We start from the raw sequence: 19,602 nt of genomic DNA, 5'->3' as shown, positions 1-19,602 counted from the left end.
TGATTTTTTTTTCCTCTATGATAAAGATCCAGATTCTCGGGAAGCTAACAAATATAACTAGTTCTTAACAACTTATTATTTAAAGAATATCCTTGTCAACCTTAATTTTGGATGTGCGAATTGGTGTGGCAAAGGGGAATTTTAAAAGTATAATGTCTCATTCATTTGCATGCAAAGAGGCCAGGAATTACAGTGTTAGCAAACAGAGCCTTCTAATGTTATATGGAAATGAAAGAAACAATACTCCTATCATGGTTTGTCTAAACTGTAAAGTTCTAGATATTTATAATACACTGTTCCCTTTACTTACCTATTATGTTGAGTCCCTAACTCCTGACACCATGTCCACATAAATATTTACAGTGTTCCTAAGATGACTCAGGTGTAATGATTCTCACAGCACTCATCAAGGTCATAGTTGGTGGCTTCCTAGAGCAGCACATGTAAGATGCTGTATGTCAAGGTAGATCATTAGAGCTCTTTCTCCCACAAGATTTTTATTAGTTTAGATACCCTCTACCTAACAACCAAATTCCAGACACCTAAGAGAAAATTTGGTATGGCCTACACCACATCAATTTTAGACATGCACGCCACTCTTAGGAGAGAATAGTGGAAACCCTTCCAAATATAAGTTAGCTCACAGGGCCAACGGTGACACTTGTAAACATTCTTTTCTGAAAGAAAAGTCAGGTGCCGACTTACAGGACCAGCTTTTTTTCAGGACAGTCAACAGGTTGATGTGCTGGCTTCTAATTTTACCAGCTGCATTTAGATAAGCTGACTTCCACATGCTTCTGTGTTGTTTTTTGTTGTTGCTGTTTTTATCTGTAAGCTATGAATCCCAATCATACCTGCTTCATACAGTTCCTGTGAGGAGAGTGAAATAGAGTACAAAACGCACTTGGGGTCCTGGTCCTCCAAGTATTAATGTTTTCCCTCTCCTGTTAGATTGTGCCCTTCCAACGTGTTTACGGCTTCTTCACTTGGGCAAAGATGCACAGCAGTGATCTCTTAGTGGTTTGTACGTCATGATCATATGAAAATATTGTTTTAACTTTAACTTGAAAAAATTCAAATGTGATAGCAGATCTTTCTAAGATCTGTTTTTGAAGTTATAACTTTAAAAAATATTATATTTTGCCAACAGAATATAGCAGTATCTTTCTTTAGTTGGCTTGCTTGCTTTGAGGCAGTCTCTTTGTAGATCTGTGTAGAATATTTGTTTAACTAGACAAAGATGTGCTACTATTGTTTATGTTGCATTTGTTTAACTATATAAAGGTGTGCTACATTTGTTTATGTGGTATTTGTTTAACCATATAAAGATATGTTGCTTTGCCTGCCTAAGGCACCTGATTGGTCTAATAAAAAGCTGATGGCTAATAGCTAGGCAGTAGAGGGATAGGCGGGCCTGGTGGGAAGGGAGAACAAATAGGAGGGGGAATCTAGGCTCAAGAGAGGAAAGGAGAGAGAACCAGGAAGAATGAGAGGGAGATGCCCAGGGCCAGCCGGGCAGCCTCCAGTCAGTGAGACAGGGAGGAAGCAGTAAAAGTAGAACATTCAGAATGAAAGAAAGGTAAAGGGCCCTGAGGCAAAACACAGATGAAGAGAAACAGGTTAATTATCCTTCACATAAGAGTTAGTGGGGCAAGAACAAGATAAGGCTGAACTTTCATAACTAATGTTATGAAATGTCTCCATTTCATTATTTGGGAGCTGGCGTTCCGAAAAAGCCTGCTACTTAGCCCTAGTTGTCCCAGACCTCACTCTGTAATCCAGGCTGGCCTTGAACTCACAGAGATCTGCCTGTCTCTTTCTCTGCTTCTGCCTCTGCCTCCCAAGTGCCGGGACTAAAAGTGTGCACTATCACACCCAGCAACAGGCTGGATCTTAAGGGTCTATTCCAGGTAGCGACAGCAGCTCTGATGAAGGGAGTTGTTTTAGTTTTATATATGTTTCTGTGATAAAACATCCTGACAAGAAGCCTTTTGGTAGAGAAAGGGGTTTATTTAGCTGTTATTCCAATTACAGTCTATCATTTTGGGACTGTTAAGACATGAAGTCACCCAACAAGTCACGTCCCACCCACAGTCTAGCGCATAGAGAATAAGCACACTCTTGCTTGCTCCTGCACAGCTAGCTTTCTCCTCTTGTGCTGTTTAGGCCATCCCCATGTAGACTGTGTTGCTGCTTCCAAGGTGCTGAGTCTTCCTACTGCTATCAGAAATCAAGGCAGAGATTCCCACAGGCCAACCTGATCTAGATAATTCTTCAGAAAGACTCTGCACTAAGATTTCTAGGTTTTTATCTTTTGAAACCTGCACAATGGTAACAGTAGGAGAGAAGTAATCTAAGCATCACACCTTCTATTACTTCTTCCCTTCTGGGTGAGTCGTTTTCTTTATGTATCAATGGCAGGGTGAATATTGTTTTATTGCATGTGTGTGCCGCACACACGTGTGGAGGTCCAAAGACAACCATCTGAAGTTAGTTCTTGCTTTCCACCAAATGGGTCCCAGGAACAAACTCAGGTCTCTTGACAGCAAGCATCTTTACCTGCACAGCTCTCACCTGCCCGTGAACGTGTGTTTATTTTGTGTGTGTGTGTGTGTGTGTGTGCACGTGTGCGCATATATACTATGGTACATGTGTAGAGGGCAGAAGACACCTGAAAGGAGTGAGTTCTCAGTTTCCACCATGTCTCAGGATCAGGCTTGGTGGCAACCTCCTTTCTAGGCCTTTAAAGAGTGAAATGACCTTTTCACCCTTTCTTACAACTAAAGCAAGCACACTTGTGTGATTATGCTTCTTGGCCTCAAGTCTTATATTCTTTGTTTTCTGAAATTGATTCAGAATCTAGAAAGTCTGAGTTTCTCATTTCAGTGAGTGTGTGTGTGTGTGTGTGTGTGTGTGTGTTTAATGTGCTTCCTGGGCATTTTGTAAAAACATTAACTAAAAGATACTTTACATTTATTAGGGAGTTGAAGTGAGTACATGGAATTGGCCTTGATTTGTAGGATATGAAATGGTATCATTTTGTGTTTTATTACTTTGTCTGGGCTATTGTTTATTAATGTCTTACTTCCTCATACTCGGTTTGTTCTTGTCCTGGCTAGTTTTATGTCAGCTTGCCACAATCTAGAGTCATCTGGGAAGAGGAACCACAATTGAGAAAGTGCCTCCACCGTATTGGCCTGTAGGAAGTCTGTGGTGCATTTTCATAGTTAGTGATTGATGTGAGAGGACTTAGCCCATTTGGGGTGGGGCCACCCCTGGGCGGGTGGTCCTGGGTTCTATAAGAAAACAGACTGAACAAGCCACAGGGAGCAAGTAAGTAGGCACTCCCCTCAGTGGCGTCTGCATCGGCTCCTGCCTCCAGGCCCCTGCCCTGACTTCCCTTTGACAGTGATGTGGAAGTGTAAATGAAATAATTCCTCTCCTTTGCAAGCTGGTTTTGGTCATGGTGTTTCATCACCGTAGAAGCCCCAGCGAGACAGCTCTTTCTCACCGCCCTTGGACGAAAGTGCAGAGCTTCACGGCTGCCCTGCAGTTTGCCTGGAGGGCTTTCAGTGGCTGTGCCCCGTGTTTAATTTCATTCACAATGCTGCAGAGTAGTTTTGAACCAATGAGAAATCACTGAACTTTTGTAAAATTTCCTCTTCCAGAACACGTACAAAGATGGGATGATTATTTTCCTCCAAGTGTGTATTTTAAGGCTATAAATTAAGACTAGATGACTAACTAGCTATTCCAAATAAACTATTTATTCACAGTGGGAAAAAGTTTTCATGAAAAATTTAAAATACAAGTAAAATAAATTCTGATATGGTTTAAAAACATGCACTATAATCATTTTCTTGATCTTAGGAAATGCTAGGTAGCCTATAAAACACTAATTAATGTATTTTGTTTCTTGACTGTTCTCAAGAGTGCATTTTGTTTGAAGTTGACATACAACATACCCCATTAATTTTCAAAGTGTACAGAATTTGATTTTTTTCTGAAATCTTAAATTGCATGCTTCTTAGCAGCTTTGAAATTCAAAGCCATTCTATAACTTCCCATGTGAGCATCTTTAATCATTTAGCAGTGAGTTTTCCCCTGACACAGTGCTTAGAAATAAAGTTTCCTGCTGGGTTCTTGCATGTCTTAAAGACAAATGACAAGCATCATCTTGTCAACAGCTGCAGTGGCTTCATTCACCTGACAGAGCCTCATCCTGTTAGATCCCTGTTACATGGGGTGCTGTTAGTTGTCAGCTTGACACAGGTGTGACCTGAGATAGGAGGGAAGCTCGATCAAATCCCCTCCGTCAGATTGGCCTGTGCTTCATGATTAACATGATAGGGCCCAGCCCACTGTGGGCAGTGTCACCTCTGGGCATGCTGTCTTTGGCTGTGTAAGAAAGTGAGCTGAGCAAGACGTGGAAAACTGTGGTCAGCAGCGCTTCCTTCATGCTCTCTGCTTCATGGTTTGCCTCTTGCCTCCTTGAGTTCCTGTCCTCACTTCCTGATGGGCTGTAACCCGTAAGCTAAATATCAGTCTGTGTTTATCACAGCAGCAGAAGAGCGATCCGGGACAGAGGGGGGTTAGTGATGTGCTAGACCTGACGGTGTTTGGGGGGAGGGTTGTGGGAGAGCTTGGCACTGTTGGCTGGGAAAGCCATTGAGTCCTCAGAGGGATTGGAAGATAAATGTATTGAGAGAAATGCAGACTGTGGAAGCCTGGCTTGTGAAATCTCAGGGAAGTTTGAGAGTTCCTTGAAGACTCTATTGGGACTGTTCCTGTGATATATGTGGATTAGAAGTTTGTGGAAATGAAACATGGTATTCTTTACTAGGACGATAGATGCTGGCTCCTGGGGCTGAACACTCAGCTGTGATTAATCTAAGACTGGCATCATTGAGGGACGTGTTTCTCAGGGTCAGGAACACAGCAAACTAGGACATTAGGGAACATGAGTCTTGTTTCAGTTCAGCTATATTTATGATTCGAAGTCTGGAATAATGTTCATTTCTTTAATATAATAATGTAATAATCATGGCAGTGAGAAAGGAATGACTTTTGTTTGTGCATTTCCAGGCTATTGCTTATGTTTTTCAATGGAAACAATGTCTACCTTCTCTGAGTCCCTCAGTTACTTTATAAATGGAAAATGTACATCCCCAGTTGTTTCCTCTTTTTTCTGGGTTCTCTGTAGCTTTGGAGCCTGTCTTGGAACTCACTCTGTAGACCAGGTTGGCCTCAAACTTACAGAAATCTGCCTTTCTCTGCCTCCTGAGTGCTGGGATTAAAGGCATGCACTACCACTACCTGGCTTGTTGTTGTTTGTAATACACTATTTAATATACTTTGACAATTTTGTACATATAAATAATGTGTTCTAACCACATCCACCCTAACATGTTCACCATCACTTCATGTCTTCTACTTTGAAAAGGCATTTATTTGTTTGTTTGTTTATGTTTATGTACCAGATATGTGTCTGTTGCTCTTGGAGGCTAGAAGAAGAGTGTTGGATCCCAAGGACTTAGAGATACACAAGTTGTAAGCCACATGTATCTGCTATGGCTTGAAGCCAGTGGTCTTACCTGCTCAGCCATGTCTCCAGCCCTTTCTACCTCCCCCGCTCCCCAATTTCTTGTTTTTTGTAAGCCTTTGAGTCTAATTAGTGCTACCTATTGGGATTTAGACTGCTCTGTTGGCTTGCTCTTATGTGGGTAATTGTAACTGCAGTGAATTCATGAGTTCAGTGATTGTGTCATGACCAGAAGACTGCTTTTTTCATTGCGTATCCCCTTGTTTTCTCAGTCTGATATCTTGCTGATAGAGCCTGACTTCGGTTTTGTTGACTTTAGTCATATTTTTTTTTCGGCAGGGTCATGGGTGATGTGGAATATAATTTTAAGATGTGTTACATTTGTTAATGCTGCGGAACATTTGTTTAATTATGCAAAACGTTTTGCATTCTTTTATGATATATTTGTTTAACTCTGTGAAGCTGTGTTCCTGTGCCTGTCTAAAACACATGATTGGTCTAATTAAGAGGTGACCAGCCAATAGCAAGGCAGGAGAAAGGATAGGCGGGGCTGGCAGGCAGAGAGAATAAATAGGAGACAAATATTAGAGGGATTGGAAGGAGAAGCAAGAGAAAACAAGGAGTGAGAAAAAAAAGGGCCAGCCACACAGCCACACAGCCACACAGCCACACAGCCACACAGCCAGCCATGGAATAAGAGTGTAAGTAAGAAAAGGAAAAAAGCCCAAAGGTAAACGGTTGATGGGCTAATTTAAGTTAAGAAAAACTAGCTAGAAACAAGTCAAGCTAAGGCCAGGCCTTCATAAGTAATAATAAGTCTCCATGTGTGATTTATTTGTGAGCCTGGTGGCATGCCCCCCAAAGAGTAAAGAGCCCAAAGAGTTAAAACAGCTAACTACAATGGGGCCAGGTCTCCTAGAATAGTTCTGTCATGGTGGAAATGCTGTGTCCATATTAAGCATATATAGTTTCCTCATGTGACTGTGGAACAATTGAAATATGGCCAGAAATCTACTTTCTGGCATGTAGATTTCTCAATTGACTCTATAAGCCTATGCAATTTTAAATAATTATAATTTGATTAGTCACTCATAAAAAAGGGTTACCATTTTAGACAAGGTACCTTCTAGAGTCCTATCAGAGAGCGAACCAAGGAGAACCTTTCTTTACTCCCATTACTGCTAAAACCAAATCTAAGGATGCTTCACACCAAGAAAATCTCCATTTGGAGACATCCAGCATTCTGTTGTTTAATTCAATTTTACCGTCAACTGCCTGGACTCCATGTAGATTACAGAGGCTGTAGGCTCAGTACTCTAAAACTACCTCTGACTTCAGAGCCCACTAACAAGCAGTGGGCCCCTAGGTTACCCACATCTGACTTCACTATGAATTTGAGGTCCCATGAGTTTTCCTTAGGGTCAGTATTTCATTTTAACAGTTCATGGAATGAACATTGGAATCAATAAATGTTTTTTAAGTTCAATTGAGCAGGCCCTGAAAGGGGATGGGCGTTTCTGTCTTTGGAGTTATGTCTTGGATTGTTTAGAATTTGTACTTTGTAATCTACAATGATTAATACAGGATCATTAGCCCATAGTTCCAGCTGCTCCAAAGAAGTAGATAGATCCCCTCAGCTTGTTATTTGAGATCAGATTCGCCAACATAACAAGAGACGGCCAACTGGGGGGAAAATTATATGTAATTAGTAAATAAAAATACCATCAGAATTGTTATCCTGGTAATTATGTCTGGATGAGAAATGAAAATATATTTGCAGTACCATAGTTAAAATGTGTTTATCCTTAGAGAAAGAAATCAAATCTGAAGTTTGGATACTTAACTGCATTAGAATATAGTCTAAAGTACTTTTCCATTCAACTGTCATATCAATAAGCATTTCCAGGTAACTGTATAGCTAAGTATTGTCACGGGGACCTTGTTTTACCTAAGAAACATATGTTTTACTCAAACTCAAATAAGATTGACTGGCAAGGTGGTTAAACAGGTAAAGGTACCTGCCACCAAGCCAATCCTCAGGCCACACATGACGGAAGGAGAGAACTGACTCCCGCATGTTGTCGTCTGACCTTCAGTATCATGTGTGGCACAATACACACTGTCCTAGGCAGGTTTCTGTTGCTGTGAGCAGACACCATGACCACGGCAACTCTTTTAAAGGAAAATATTTTACTGGGGTGGCTTACAGTTGAGAGGTTTAGTCCATTATCATCGTGGTGGGAAGCAAGGCAGCATGCAGGTAAACATGATGCTGGAGAAGGAGCTCTTAAATAGTGACCTCCAGGTAACAGGAAGTTGTCTGAGACAATGGGACATGGCTTAAGCATATATGAGACCTCAAAGCCCACCCCCATAGTGACACACTTCCTCCAACAAGTCCTTACCTGCTCCAACAAAGCCATACCTCCTAATAGGGTCACTCCCTATGAGCTTATGGTGCCAATCACATTCAAACCACTACTACTACTACTACTACTACTACTACTACTACTACTACTACTACTACTACAACTACACACACACACACACACACAATCTGTTTATACACTATAAATAAAATATGTTAAAACTCAATCAATAATATGCAAAACATTGCCAACAAACTGTTGCTGTCATGCTTACATGCTCCCGACTTCATCCGAATTCAGTGCTGTGAACTACCATTTGGCAGTTGTGTCCACTCTAATAAGCTAGTCATTGTGACTTTTGTCTATAGTGGTTCCTTAGAAAGGTGCTGTTTCTACTTTGTTTGTTCCCCAGCTTGTAAGCTTTAGCTTTCTTTATAAGAAGAAAATCACTTGAAAATAACTAACACTCTTAATTTTAGATGAGCACGTGAATGACCATCATGCATATGTTATATTCGGTTCCAGGTCCAGCAGTTTAAGCAAGACCCACGGCCCACAACGTGTCTCCACTCCATTTTCAGTGTGCACACAGGAGACGAGTTACTCACCTACGAAGAATATGGCCATCTTCAGGTAAAGGAAAAATTAAATATTTACTTCTCTACCATTTACATTTCATATCATGGCATGTTTGAGGCTACTTATACTTTTTCAAAATAAATTTCATAACTTTAAAATAGTAGAGTATATTAATCATGAAATAGAAAAGGAAGTTCATTGGTAACCGATGAGGCTGAAAGATTTGCTGCCATAGAATATTAAAACATACCACATTCATGGAGTGATCAGATGGGTTATTTCCCTTTAGGAGGTGGATGTCCACTCTTCCTCCAGTAAGTGAAACTTGTTTATATACTTAAAAGAATTCCTGCACTTGGAAATAAAAAGCATTGACAGGGGTATAACAATTACTCAGAAGTTTTTGTTGGACCACAGATCATTTTTAGTGTATCTACTCCAGGGAAGGCTAAATACACCTATGGGACTATCACAAACATTTTTGAGACCTGTCAGCTTTGTGTTTTGTTAAACTCTATACCTATGCTAAAAATGTACCATAGAGTGTCTTTTCAATACCACCCTCATGTCTGTGTCTTTTAAGATGGATATCCTGTAGCTTGTTTATAAGATATAAATATTATATATACTATTTATCCTTAACAGAGTTTATTTTTGTTTACCTGTGTGTCCTGCTACTTTGGAATAAGGTACTTATTAATCATATATTCCTTACTAAAAATAAGAGTTTTTCTTGTGTATAGTTGCACTTACAGGTGTGTGTGTGTGCACATACATCTATATATAGTAGATGAGTGCATATAGAGCCAGGGACAACCTACAGTATAGTTAGTTACTTGAGCACTATCCAACTTGAGATAGGGTCTGTCATTGCTCTAGTGCTCACTGATAAGGCTAGGTCGGCTAGCTACTGAGCCCTGGGATCTGTCTATTTTTGCTTTCCCAGCATTGGGATTACCAGCGGTGCCAGCACACCCAGCGTGGGTTCTGGAGATTATGACATTCTCATATGTGGCAAGCACTTTACCAGCTGAGCTATCTCTCCAGTTGGAGTTTTTCTTTTCTATAATTTCCCCCCTGTTGTAAATATCTTATTAAATTAATGAATCAGTTGAGAGGATTATATTATTATTCCTACTTAGAAGATGGAACCTATCTTCAGAAGTAAAACCATGTTTATAAATTTGGAAGAATACCAAACTTGAGTATGTTGTCTCCAAACACAGAAAATGCTGTACCCGTTTCTATATAGTACAAACTTTTGTTTGTTTTTAATGATGATGCAGTTAAATGTATTTTCTAAAAACTTGCCTATAGATTAGCAAAATCAAAATAGAAGTGTGTAGTCTTAACTTTCTTTTAAACAAATAAACGTTATGTTAGTGAGATGGCTCAGAACATAAAGGTCCTGCCACCCTACCTGATGAACCTGGGAAGGAGAGAACCAACTCTGGAAATCTGACCTTTGACCTCCACTCATGTACTATGGTATGCTTGCATGCACATAGGCAAAGAGCTAAAATATAGTAAAATTTAAATTCTTAGGATTACTAAATTCATAAGAAGACTTCAAAGTCTCAAAGCGCTTACATCAAAAAAGAGCAGCCCTCTCAAAAGAGTGTTTTGGTTATTGTTGCTGTTCATATTTACCATTTACCATTTTCATTCTTTAGTGGAATATGCATAATGAAAATTATTTTTTAATTGATAAGCATTCTGTATATTCATGAGATATTGTATGTAATTCAATAAATAGATACAGTGATCAGATCAAAATAATTGGTGTAGTGTAAGGTTTTACTGTTTTGCTCTTTGGGGGGTCCACTGACACTCAGCTCCCAAATAAATCACTCATGGAAACTTACTCTTTTTATGAATGCCCGGTCTTAGCTTGGCTTGTTTCTTGAAAACTTCTCTTAACTTAAATTTTCCCCAACTACCTTTTGCCTCTGGGCTTTTTCCTTTTCTTACTTTTGTTTATCTTACTTTCAGCTCTTACTCCATGGCTGGCTGGGTGGCTGGCTTCTAAATGCCCCTGTCTCCTTTTTCTCTTGCTTCTCAGCTCCCTCGTTTCTCCTTCTATTTATACTCACTGCCTGACATCCCGGCCTTGCTATTGGCCGTTTCGTTCTTTATTGGACCATGAGGTGTTTTAGACAGGCAAAGAATCACAGCTTCACAGAATTTCCCAAACACGGCATAAACAAAAGTCACACACTTTAAATAATATTCTCCAACAAATTGGCATATCTATTATCTAAGAAATTTAGAATTTCTTGGTGTGGCAGACATTCAAAGTCTTTCTTGATAGTTATTTTCAAATACTCAATTTTTGTCAACAGTAGCTAACCTGTTATGTTAAGAACATTTAGTGTTATTCTTTCTGTTCAGTTATACCCATGTGCCAGTTAACAATCCTCTCTTTACCTACATTTCCATGCCTTTCCCAGGTCTGTGGTAAATGCTAATCCAGTCTCTGCTTTGAGATTGCCTAGTTAGTATCCATGTATGAGAACATGTGTTCATCATCATTGTTGTCTCTGACTTGCTTCATGTATGTCCTCTAGTCCACTTATGTTGGTAAACATGGCAGAATTTCATTCTTTCCCATGGCTGAGTAACACTGAATTGAGTGCATGTCCTACTTTTTCTTTGGCCGTCCATCAGCAGCTGAAGTTGTGTTGACAGCTGTGAGTGCTGCTATAGTGAGCTTAGGAGCTTACATGTCGCTTTGATGTGTTGGCTTCTGTCCTTCTCATGTGCACATAAGATTAGGACTGTTGGTCATGGTAGCTGTGGGGTGTTTTAGGAGCCCCGTAGGGTGTTCTGTGACGGCTGCACTATTGAGAGTCCCCTAGCTTCACATTCATCTTCTGTTCTTTTGATAATAGTCAATCTGATTGGGAAAAGATGTTATCTAATTACCACTTTGATTTATCTTCTCCATTCTTGCTTATACTTTTTGTTCATTTTTATGTTCTCTTTTGGATAGTGCCTATTTAGGTCATTGTTTAATTGTATTACTTTGTTATTGTTGCATTGAGTTCTGTATATATCCTAGAAATTAGTCCCTTATGTAGATTCTCTCGTTCTGCAGTTTCTCTTGACTCTGTTGACTGCTGCTTGTGCTTTGGCACCACACCTGCCCCCAGAGCTTTTCCCCTGTGTTTCCTTTCATCGATTTTATAATTCTTTGCCTTCCGTTTAACTCATTATTCTACTTGGGTCTAGCTGTGTACATGATGAGTGAGGGATCAGATTTCTTTCTTCTGCATGGGAGCCTCCCCTTTCTCAGTGCTGCTCATTATAGAGACTATGGTTCTTTCTCAACAGCCCAGTTGGTTGTAAAAAAGTTTTGTTTTAGGATTTAATATTAGTTAAGGTCCATTGGTCCGTCTGTTTTCAACATATGCTTCAATCTGTTTATTTTCTTTCTTTTTTGTTATTTTATTTTGCTTTTATTTTAAGAGATGGGATCTTTTTTAGTGCACTGGCTGGTGCTAATCTCCTGGGATAAATGATCCTCCCTGCTTCAGCTTCGCAGGTAGCTGGAACTCAGTGCCACCTGCTTTATTTTGTAATCCAGAATTTGAACTCGGTGCCTCTTACATTGTAGGCATTGAACAGAATCCTGCTATAGTTTCCTAGTGAAAGACCCCCAGTGTGGGGAGACTTCTACTCAAGTCTCGGGATAACACGACCCTCCTCCCCCTCCCCCCCCCCCCCCCCCCAGTAACTCACGAGAGACTGTCCTTGCTGCAATCACACGAGGTTTAATGATGAGATGAGACGGGAACCAGTGCACTGGGGCCGAGACTCATAACCCACGCAGGGGAAGAGTTCGACCCCGAGTGACCAGGAGAAGGGGCTTTTAAGGGAAGAAACCATTGCCCAGTGATCCAAAAGGGGCAGGGAGGGTGTAGAAAATTCCGAGAATACCAGTGATGATCACAAGGGGGCAACTCCCTGCCTCTCAAGACCACTCCCAAAGTCTTAATCAGCTAGTTCCTTTCTCAAGATTATTCTCAAGATTACAATCTAACTTTATCTTTAGCTAGTTCCTGAAACATAGTCACTGAACTGGCTAATCCTAGATTCCTGATTTTTCTCTCCCTGCTTAGATTTTTGGCTATTTTCTTCCTGCTTGGGGGCGGGGGGGAAAGACCTGGATTTATCCAGGGCTTTCTTTGGGGAGACCTGATTTTATCCAGGTCTTTCACTAGTTACTCACATACATGCCCTAAACGTGCAAGCACAGAATTCTCTGCTCCTTCTAAGTGTTCCTGTGACTCTGCCCACAGGACTGAACTTCTCTGAAATCATTCCTGGCAGGCTGTTCACACTGATAGAAGATTTTTGGATGAGCTTCCCTGCAGGGAGAACTCTACTCTGGCATGTGCTCAGGAAGAATGTTCCAAACCTAGATACTCTGTCTTCCTGTAGGGCACGCTTGTACCTTGACAAACTTGGCTTCCAGGGTTCCAGGAGCTATGAAGACCTCCAAAATAGGTGTAGGTTCTATAAAGCCCCGCAGCAGTGTCTTAGTGACACAGGACTACTTTGTTCAAGACTTTGAAAGGCACCAGTAATTTTCTGTCCCAACTTCCTGATGTAACTCAGTGAAAATTAGGAAATATAGGGAAATGCAAACCAGCAACACAGTTAGGGAATGACAGTCTTTTACATATAAATACAAACTGCAGGTTACTTACTTACACTTTTTAACTCAGGTTTGCAGTATCCTGACATACTTTTGCTTAAATTTTTATTTATTTAATTAAAATTTTATTGAGATATAATTTGTTTGCCATATGGTTTATCTATTTGAGGCGTACCATTTTGTGGTTTTAGTATATTCTAAGTTGTACCACAGTTACTGTACGGCTATACCAGTTCTTACCAGTTCTGTTCCGCTCTCTGCTCTCTACTCGTTGTGCGCTATAGGAACTAGGGTGAAAATTTAAAAACACACAAACACAGACAGACTAATGGGGCCACGAGGACGTCCTTGAAGCAAATATGCTAAGAATGCCCACTTTATTGTGCTCAGGGGCAGCTTAGGTGGGGCTCTGGCCACGCCCCAGCTCTCTGGATCCTTCAGTGGCAGACTCAGCAGAACCCACTCCCTGCTGTCAGGGTCCCTGCTCAGATCTGCTGCCGGCTACTCAGAGCCGAGGAAAACAAGTTGTTTACAAGAAATTCAGGGTCTGGTGGTCCCCCAGTCACCAACAAATTACCACATTCAAATTTAGAACCTTTGTTCGCCCTGAAACTCTAAGCAAAATCAGCTACTCTCCATTTTCCCTGAAGTGCTTTAAGCAACCTGTAGTCCACTTTATGCCTCTATAGACTGCTTATACATCATATACCAAAGTTTTTTTTCAAAGATTTATTTATTTGTTAGGCATACAGTATTCTGCCTGCATGTATGCCCGCAGGCCATAAGAGGGCACCAGATCTCATTACAGGTGGTTGTGAGCCACTGTGTGATTGCTGGGAATTGAACCCAGGACCTCTGGAAGAATAGCCAGTGCTCTTAACCGCTGAGCCATCTTTCTGGACCCCATATTTCATATATAAATGCAATCATATAAGATAAGATGTTGGAGAGACTTTTGTTTCTTTGATTCCCTAGTTAAGGAGCGAAGAGGGAGGGAGGGAAGGAAGGATAGACTTGTATGCCTGCTTGAGATCAGTATGTTCAGACTTGTGTGTCCATAGGTAGTATTTGTGGAAATGGCTCATATAAATTTTTATTAATCTCTTTGGAGAAATAAGGCCTCACTGTTATTCACAGTAGCTGCAACTCACTGCATAGCTGAACTTATCCTTCCAAATGGTAGAATTTCAGGCATTTCTATCACACGTGTTTGCTCGCTTGATTATTGACGCTAAATCTTACAACAGCCTAGCCACAAGGAATACTAAGGATTCAAATGGTGATGCTCATTCCAAGTCTGAAAGTGTGGTTCTCATCTAGAGGCTAAAGGACCCAATTCTGGGATTAGAACCCCAAAACTTGTGAACCTAGAGTTTACCATTGAAGCCATAAGAAGAATATTCTGGCTCTGGCAAAGAAAGCACCCTTCCTCTGCCTTTTTGTTCCACATCCAGAGGCAGTGTTTTACTAGCTACTCTGGGGTCCTTGTGTCTAGTCAAGTTGACATTGAAAATTAATCATCACTCACGATGTGTCCATATTGGAGACTTCATTTTCCTTTTTTATATGGGATCTTCATATATTCTCCTACGAGTCTTTTATGGTTAAATTAGGAAGCATTGATTTGTTTAGATCAAACAAAGCATGCATTTAATACACTAATAGTTTCATGTATTCTTAACACCCTTTCCTAAGTGGCTTTACGTTATAAAGCATACCAGTGATTACAGGTAACACACTCCTTCACTTCTGTTTAGAGTGAGATGTTTTCGAGATGCACTCCTCGTTGTTCATAGTGTCTCGATGGAGGCGATGTCTTGTCTTTCAGTAGCTTTTTCATTACAGATGAATGGCATCATATTCGTTCCTCTGGGGCAAAATTGTTCCAAAAATAAGATCTTTAGACTCAGAATTCGGAAATTGAAGGAAACAAATGTTACAGAAGCCATGCTAAGAATTCCCCTCACGGCCTTTTCAGACCCATCATGTGATAACCAGCACAGTGAATCTGGAATTTTAGCACATCACATAAAATGCCGGTTTTCCTTGTTCTGTATTGGGTTCATATCGTTTATTTAGTGACAGGGAAGAAATTATTTGTATCTGGCACTATTGGCAAAAATTACAGCGTATATATTAATTTCATATCGTAATATTTTCATTCTCCCTTTAACTTTTAGCTGTTGCTGTTTGTTTTCAGATAAATGCGGTGTCGCTGTTTCTCCTGTACCTGGTGGAAATGATTTCTTCAGGGCTGCAGATAATCTATAACACAGACGAGGTATGATCCAGATAATCTATAACACAGACGAGGTGTGGTCCAGATAATCTATAACATAGACGAGGTGTGGTCCAGATAATCTATAACACAGACGAGGTGTGGTCCAGATAATCTATAACACAGACGAGGTGTGGTCCAGATAATCTATAACACAGACGAGGTGTGGTCCAGATAATCTATAACACAGACGAGGTGTGGTCCAGATAATCTATAACACAGACGAGGTGTGGTCCAGATAATCTATAACACAGACGAGGTATGATCGCCCACATGCTCTGTTACTGAACTTTATGTAGAAGATATCTGATTTTTCCCTTTCTTAACAATTTACTTTTAATTTGATTAAAAATAAACTTTTTAGCGAGGCTGTGGTGGCGCCTGTCTTTAATGCCAGCACTTGGAAGGCTGAGGCCGGTGGATCTCTGTGACTTTGAGGCTGGCTTTGTCTATAGAGTGAGTTCCAGGACAGCTGAGACTACATAGAGAAACCCTGTCTCCAGAAACCACACACACAAAAAAAGCACTTTTAAATTTTATATAGTAGATACTAGATTTTTGGATTAAATCTAAATTATCTTTTTACCAAAATTCCTTTTGTGTTAATTTTTTAGTGTATGACATAAGTTTCAGTATAACATTTATATGCACTCATACAATAGGTAGAGATTGTTGTACTGCCCTCATACTGCCTTGATCCTTATCCTCCCTGCTTCCTCTTTCGTTCTTCCTATTAGTCTCTATTTCTTCTCTCTCTTTCTTTCGACTTCCTCCCTTTTCATAGCCCATCTGTTAGTTTTATGTGTCATGTATACATATGTATGCACACACGCGTGTGCATGCACACACACAAAACCAGTTTCCACATATGTCTTAGGTACGACCATGTTAAAAAAAAACCATAACCAAAAACTAAGTGGGGAAGGAGTTTATTTAACTTACGCTTTCATAGTTCATCATCAAAGGAAGTCAGGACAGGAATTCAAACAGGGCAAAAACCTGGAGGCAGGGGCTGATGCAGACGCCATGGAGTGGCGATGCTTACTGGCTCGCTTCATATGGCTTGCTCAGCCTGCCACCTGTCCAGGGATGACTCCACCCACGATGGGCTGGATGCTCCACCATCAATAACTAATTAAGAAAATGCCTTACAGCTAGATTTTAAGGAGGCATTTTCTCCATTAAGAGTCCTCCTTTTATATAACTCTGGCTTGTGTATCAAGCTGACATAAAACCAGCCATCACAACATATGAGAGAAATTATTTGATGTTCGTCTGTCTGAGTCTGGTGCAGTTCATCCATTTTTCTCCTAATGACACTTGCAGTTTACAAGCAAGCATAGTGTAATGTAGGTGGCGGAACTTCAGGGAATGCTCAGCACGTAACTTTTAGAAATTTTTAATCACAATGAAAATGAAATCACTGTTACAAATTTTCTCAGTACTTTTTTCACATATTCCTTTGTATGACTACTCTTTGACAAAGTCATGCAACTTGATTGGGATTGTATTGAATATACAGGTTGCTTTTGGTGTGATTGTAATTATTGCAATGTTAATTCTTTTAATTCATGATCATAGGTGTTCTTTCCATTTCTCAGTGTCTTCGTCAGTTTCTTTCATCAGTGTCTTAAAGGTTTTCATTGTGAGATTGTTCAGATCATTGGCTGGGTTTGTTCACTTATTTGTCGGCTATCATGAATGGATTGTTGATTTCTTTTTCAGTGTGTTAATCATTGATCAAGTTACTGATTTCTTTTTGTGTTAACTTACAACCTATCACTTTGATGAAAGTACTTACCAGTTCTAAGATTTTTTTAGTAGCACTTTTAATGTTTTATATAGGATTATGCTATGTAAATGTGGAAAGTCTGACTTCTTTTCTGTTTGCATCTCCTATTCCCCCTTCTCTTGCGTATTGCTCTAGCTAAGTCCTCAAGCACTATGTTGGATAGACTGGAGACTGGACAGCTTTACATTATTCCTCATCTTAGTGAAAATGCCTTGAGTTTTTTCCATTTATTGTGATGTTAGCTATAGGTTTGTGGTACACAGCCTTTATTAGGTTGCAGTATCCCTCCTCCACCTCTACCCTTTCAACTTTTTTTTAATCATCAAGGAGTTTTGAATTTTGTAAATGACCTTTTCTGTGTGTATTGAGTTGATTATGTAATTTCTGTCTTTAAATCAATGCATTTATATGTTGAGTTGCATTTATTTATTGACTTATGTTGAACCAAGCCTGTCTTGTGAAATGATGTTAACTTAGTTATGATGAATGATTATTTTGATATGATTTTGAATTTGGTTTCTAAATATTTTATTGAGAATTTTTGTATCAATGTTCAGTAGGGAAATCTGTCTGTAATTTTCTTTTCATTATGTCTGTCTTTTGTTTTAATATTAGCTTTGTAAAAAAAGAGCTTGGAGTCATTACTACCTTTTCTATTTTGTGAAATAATTATATAGTGCTTGTGTTAGTTCTCCTTTGACAGTCTGGTACAGCGAATCTGTCTACTTCTGGGTGGGTTTTTTTCTTTTCCTTGCAGGGAGGAATGACACTTTTTTTTACTTCAGTTTTGTTGTTGGTTATAAATTTTAAAATTATTTCATCTTTGTCTAATTTTGATTATCGTAGATATCAAAACCTCAATTTGCTTTTGTTTTCTCTAGTTTAGCAAAATACAAATTTTTAAGTTATGTCATTTTTAAAATCTCAGTGTTATCTCTAATAATATCTCCATCTTATCTTTTATTTTACTGATTTGGGTCTTCACCCACACCAGTGGCTAATTTGGCTACAAATTCATTAATCTTTTCAAGTAACCAGCTCTTCATTTCGTTGATTCTCTGTACTTTTTGTTTGTTTGTTTCTATTTTATTCATTTCTGCCCTGCTCTTAATTATTTCTCCTTGTCTACTGCTTTTAGGGTTGGCTTGGTTCTCATTCTTCTAAAACCTTAAAAAGGATCAGTGCATTATTTGTCTTAGTTTTTTTCTGACTTTTGATGTGACAGATTTATGTTTTAGCAGCGGGTACTTTATTTAAGACATAATAACAGAAAGTCAGTACTTTTAATTTATGAATGGATGAGCAGTGGAAGAGAGAAGGAGTTAACAATTACCCCACAGTTGTGAACCTGCAGAGCTGATCAGTATTGTTAACTGATGTATAGAGAGTGTAGGAGAAGAGTTACATGTAACAGTTTGGAGGTCATCTTTGCAAATGCTAAACTCGGGATAGCTTTGAAACTTTGAAGGAAAGGGCTTCATAACCTCATCAGAAGTCTAGGGGAGATGGCTTGACTGGCAATGGGAATTCTGGTGTCATTTACACAGGGTACTTAAATCATGGAACTACATGTATCTGAAGCATAAGGAAGAGGGCTGAGTCCTCATCACGTCAGTAAGACAAATAATGAGTATCTAGCAAACAATGTTAAAGGCGAAAAGTTAGTGAAAGAGAACCAAATTATAAGCGAATAGAAGCAAGTAATTTAAAAGGCAGGAATAACTCTGCTGTATCACAAGATCAACCATAGGGATGGAAAATTTACCATTATTTTAGCACCATTTTTCTTAATGGATAGCCATAGTGGGGGACTCATCTCATGTGAGAATACTTTTAGAGTGAATGGGGGGGCAGTATTTGCAATTATTTGAGGATAACAGATATAAATCCAAATTGTACATCACTGAGGTCATCCTTGAGATTTCTGGGAAGGATTTCAGTAGAATCAATGTCTTTGTGGAGAGGAGGAAGAAGGAGCAGCAACAGTATTCCTGAAAAGGGCCACAGAAATATGATAGTAAAGGGTTGGGGCTATCGCTCAGTTATGGTCAGTGCTTGTTCAGCCCTAAGCCTGACCCTCAACGTGCCCTACTGACACACATGGAAGAACTGAAGAACTCCAATGGAGAATCTTCTGATGGGAGGATTGTGTTTAGAGGATACACTAATGCAAAAGACTCAGTGTAGATGCAAAAATTTGATCATTTGGAACTGAATAAATTTAGTCCTTGGGAACTGAATGAGCAAAGTTCTTGAGTAGCTGGGGTAGGATTGGGAATTTATGCCACAAACCATTTATCCCAAAACAAATGGTTTATTAACTAGAAAGAGTGACTCATTTTATTATATTCTTTTGAAATTTATTTCAAATGAATTATCACA

General features: G+C 39.6%; 1 protein-coding gene across 7 annotated transcripts in view; it reads left to right on the top strand.

The window, feature by feature from the left end:
- Phkb (phosphorylase kinase regulatory subunit beta) overlaps nucleotides 1-19,602 on the top strand; it is a 175,867-nt gene that overhangs the window by 31,155 nt on the left and 125,110 nt on the right. For all 7 annotated transcript variants that reach the window (XM_038312372.2, XM_038312371.2, XM_038312376.2 and 4 more), the window contains 2 exons: nucleotides 8,437-8,544; nucleotides 15,351-15,431. In XM_038312372.2, coding sequence (XP_038168300.1) covers nucleotides 8,437-8,544; nucleotides 15,351-15,431 — 189 coding nt within the window. The remainder of the gene's footprint in view (nucleotides 1-8,436; nucleotides 8,545-15,350; nucleotides 15,432-19,602) is intronic.

Source organism: Arvicola amphibius, chromosome 15 (genome assembly GCF_903992535.2).
Source record: "Arvicola amphibius chromosome 15, mArvAmp1.2, whole genome shotgun sequence".
Lineage (NCBI taxonomy): Eukaryota > Metazoa > Chordata > Mammalia > Rodentia > Cricetidae > Arvicola > Arvicola amphibius.
This window is presented reverse-complemented; position numbering and strand designations above follow the sequence as displayed.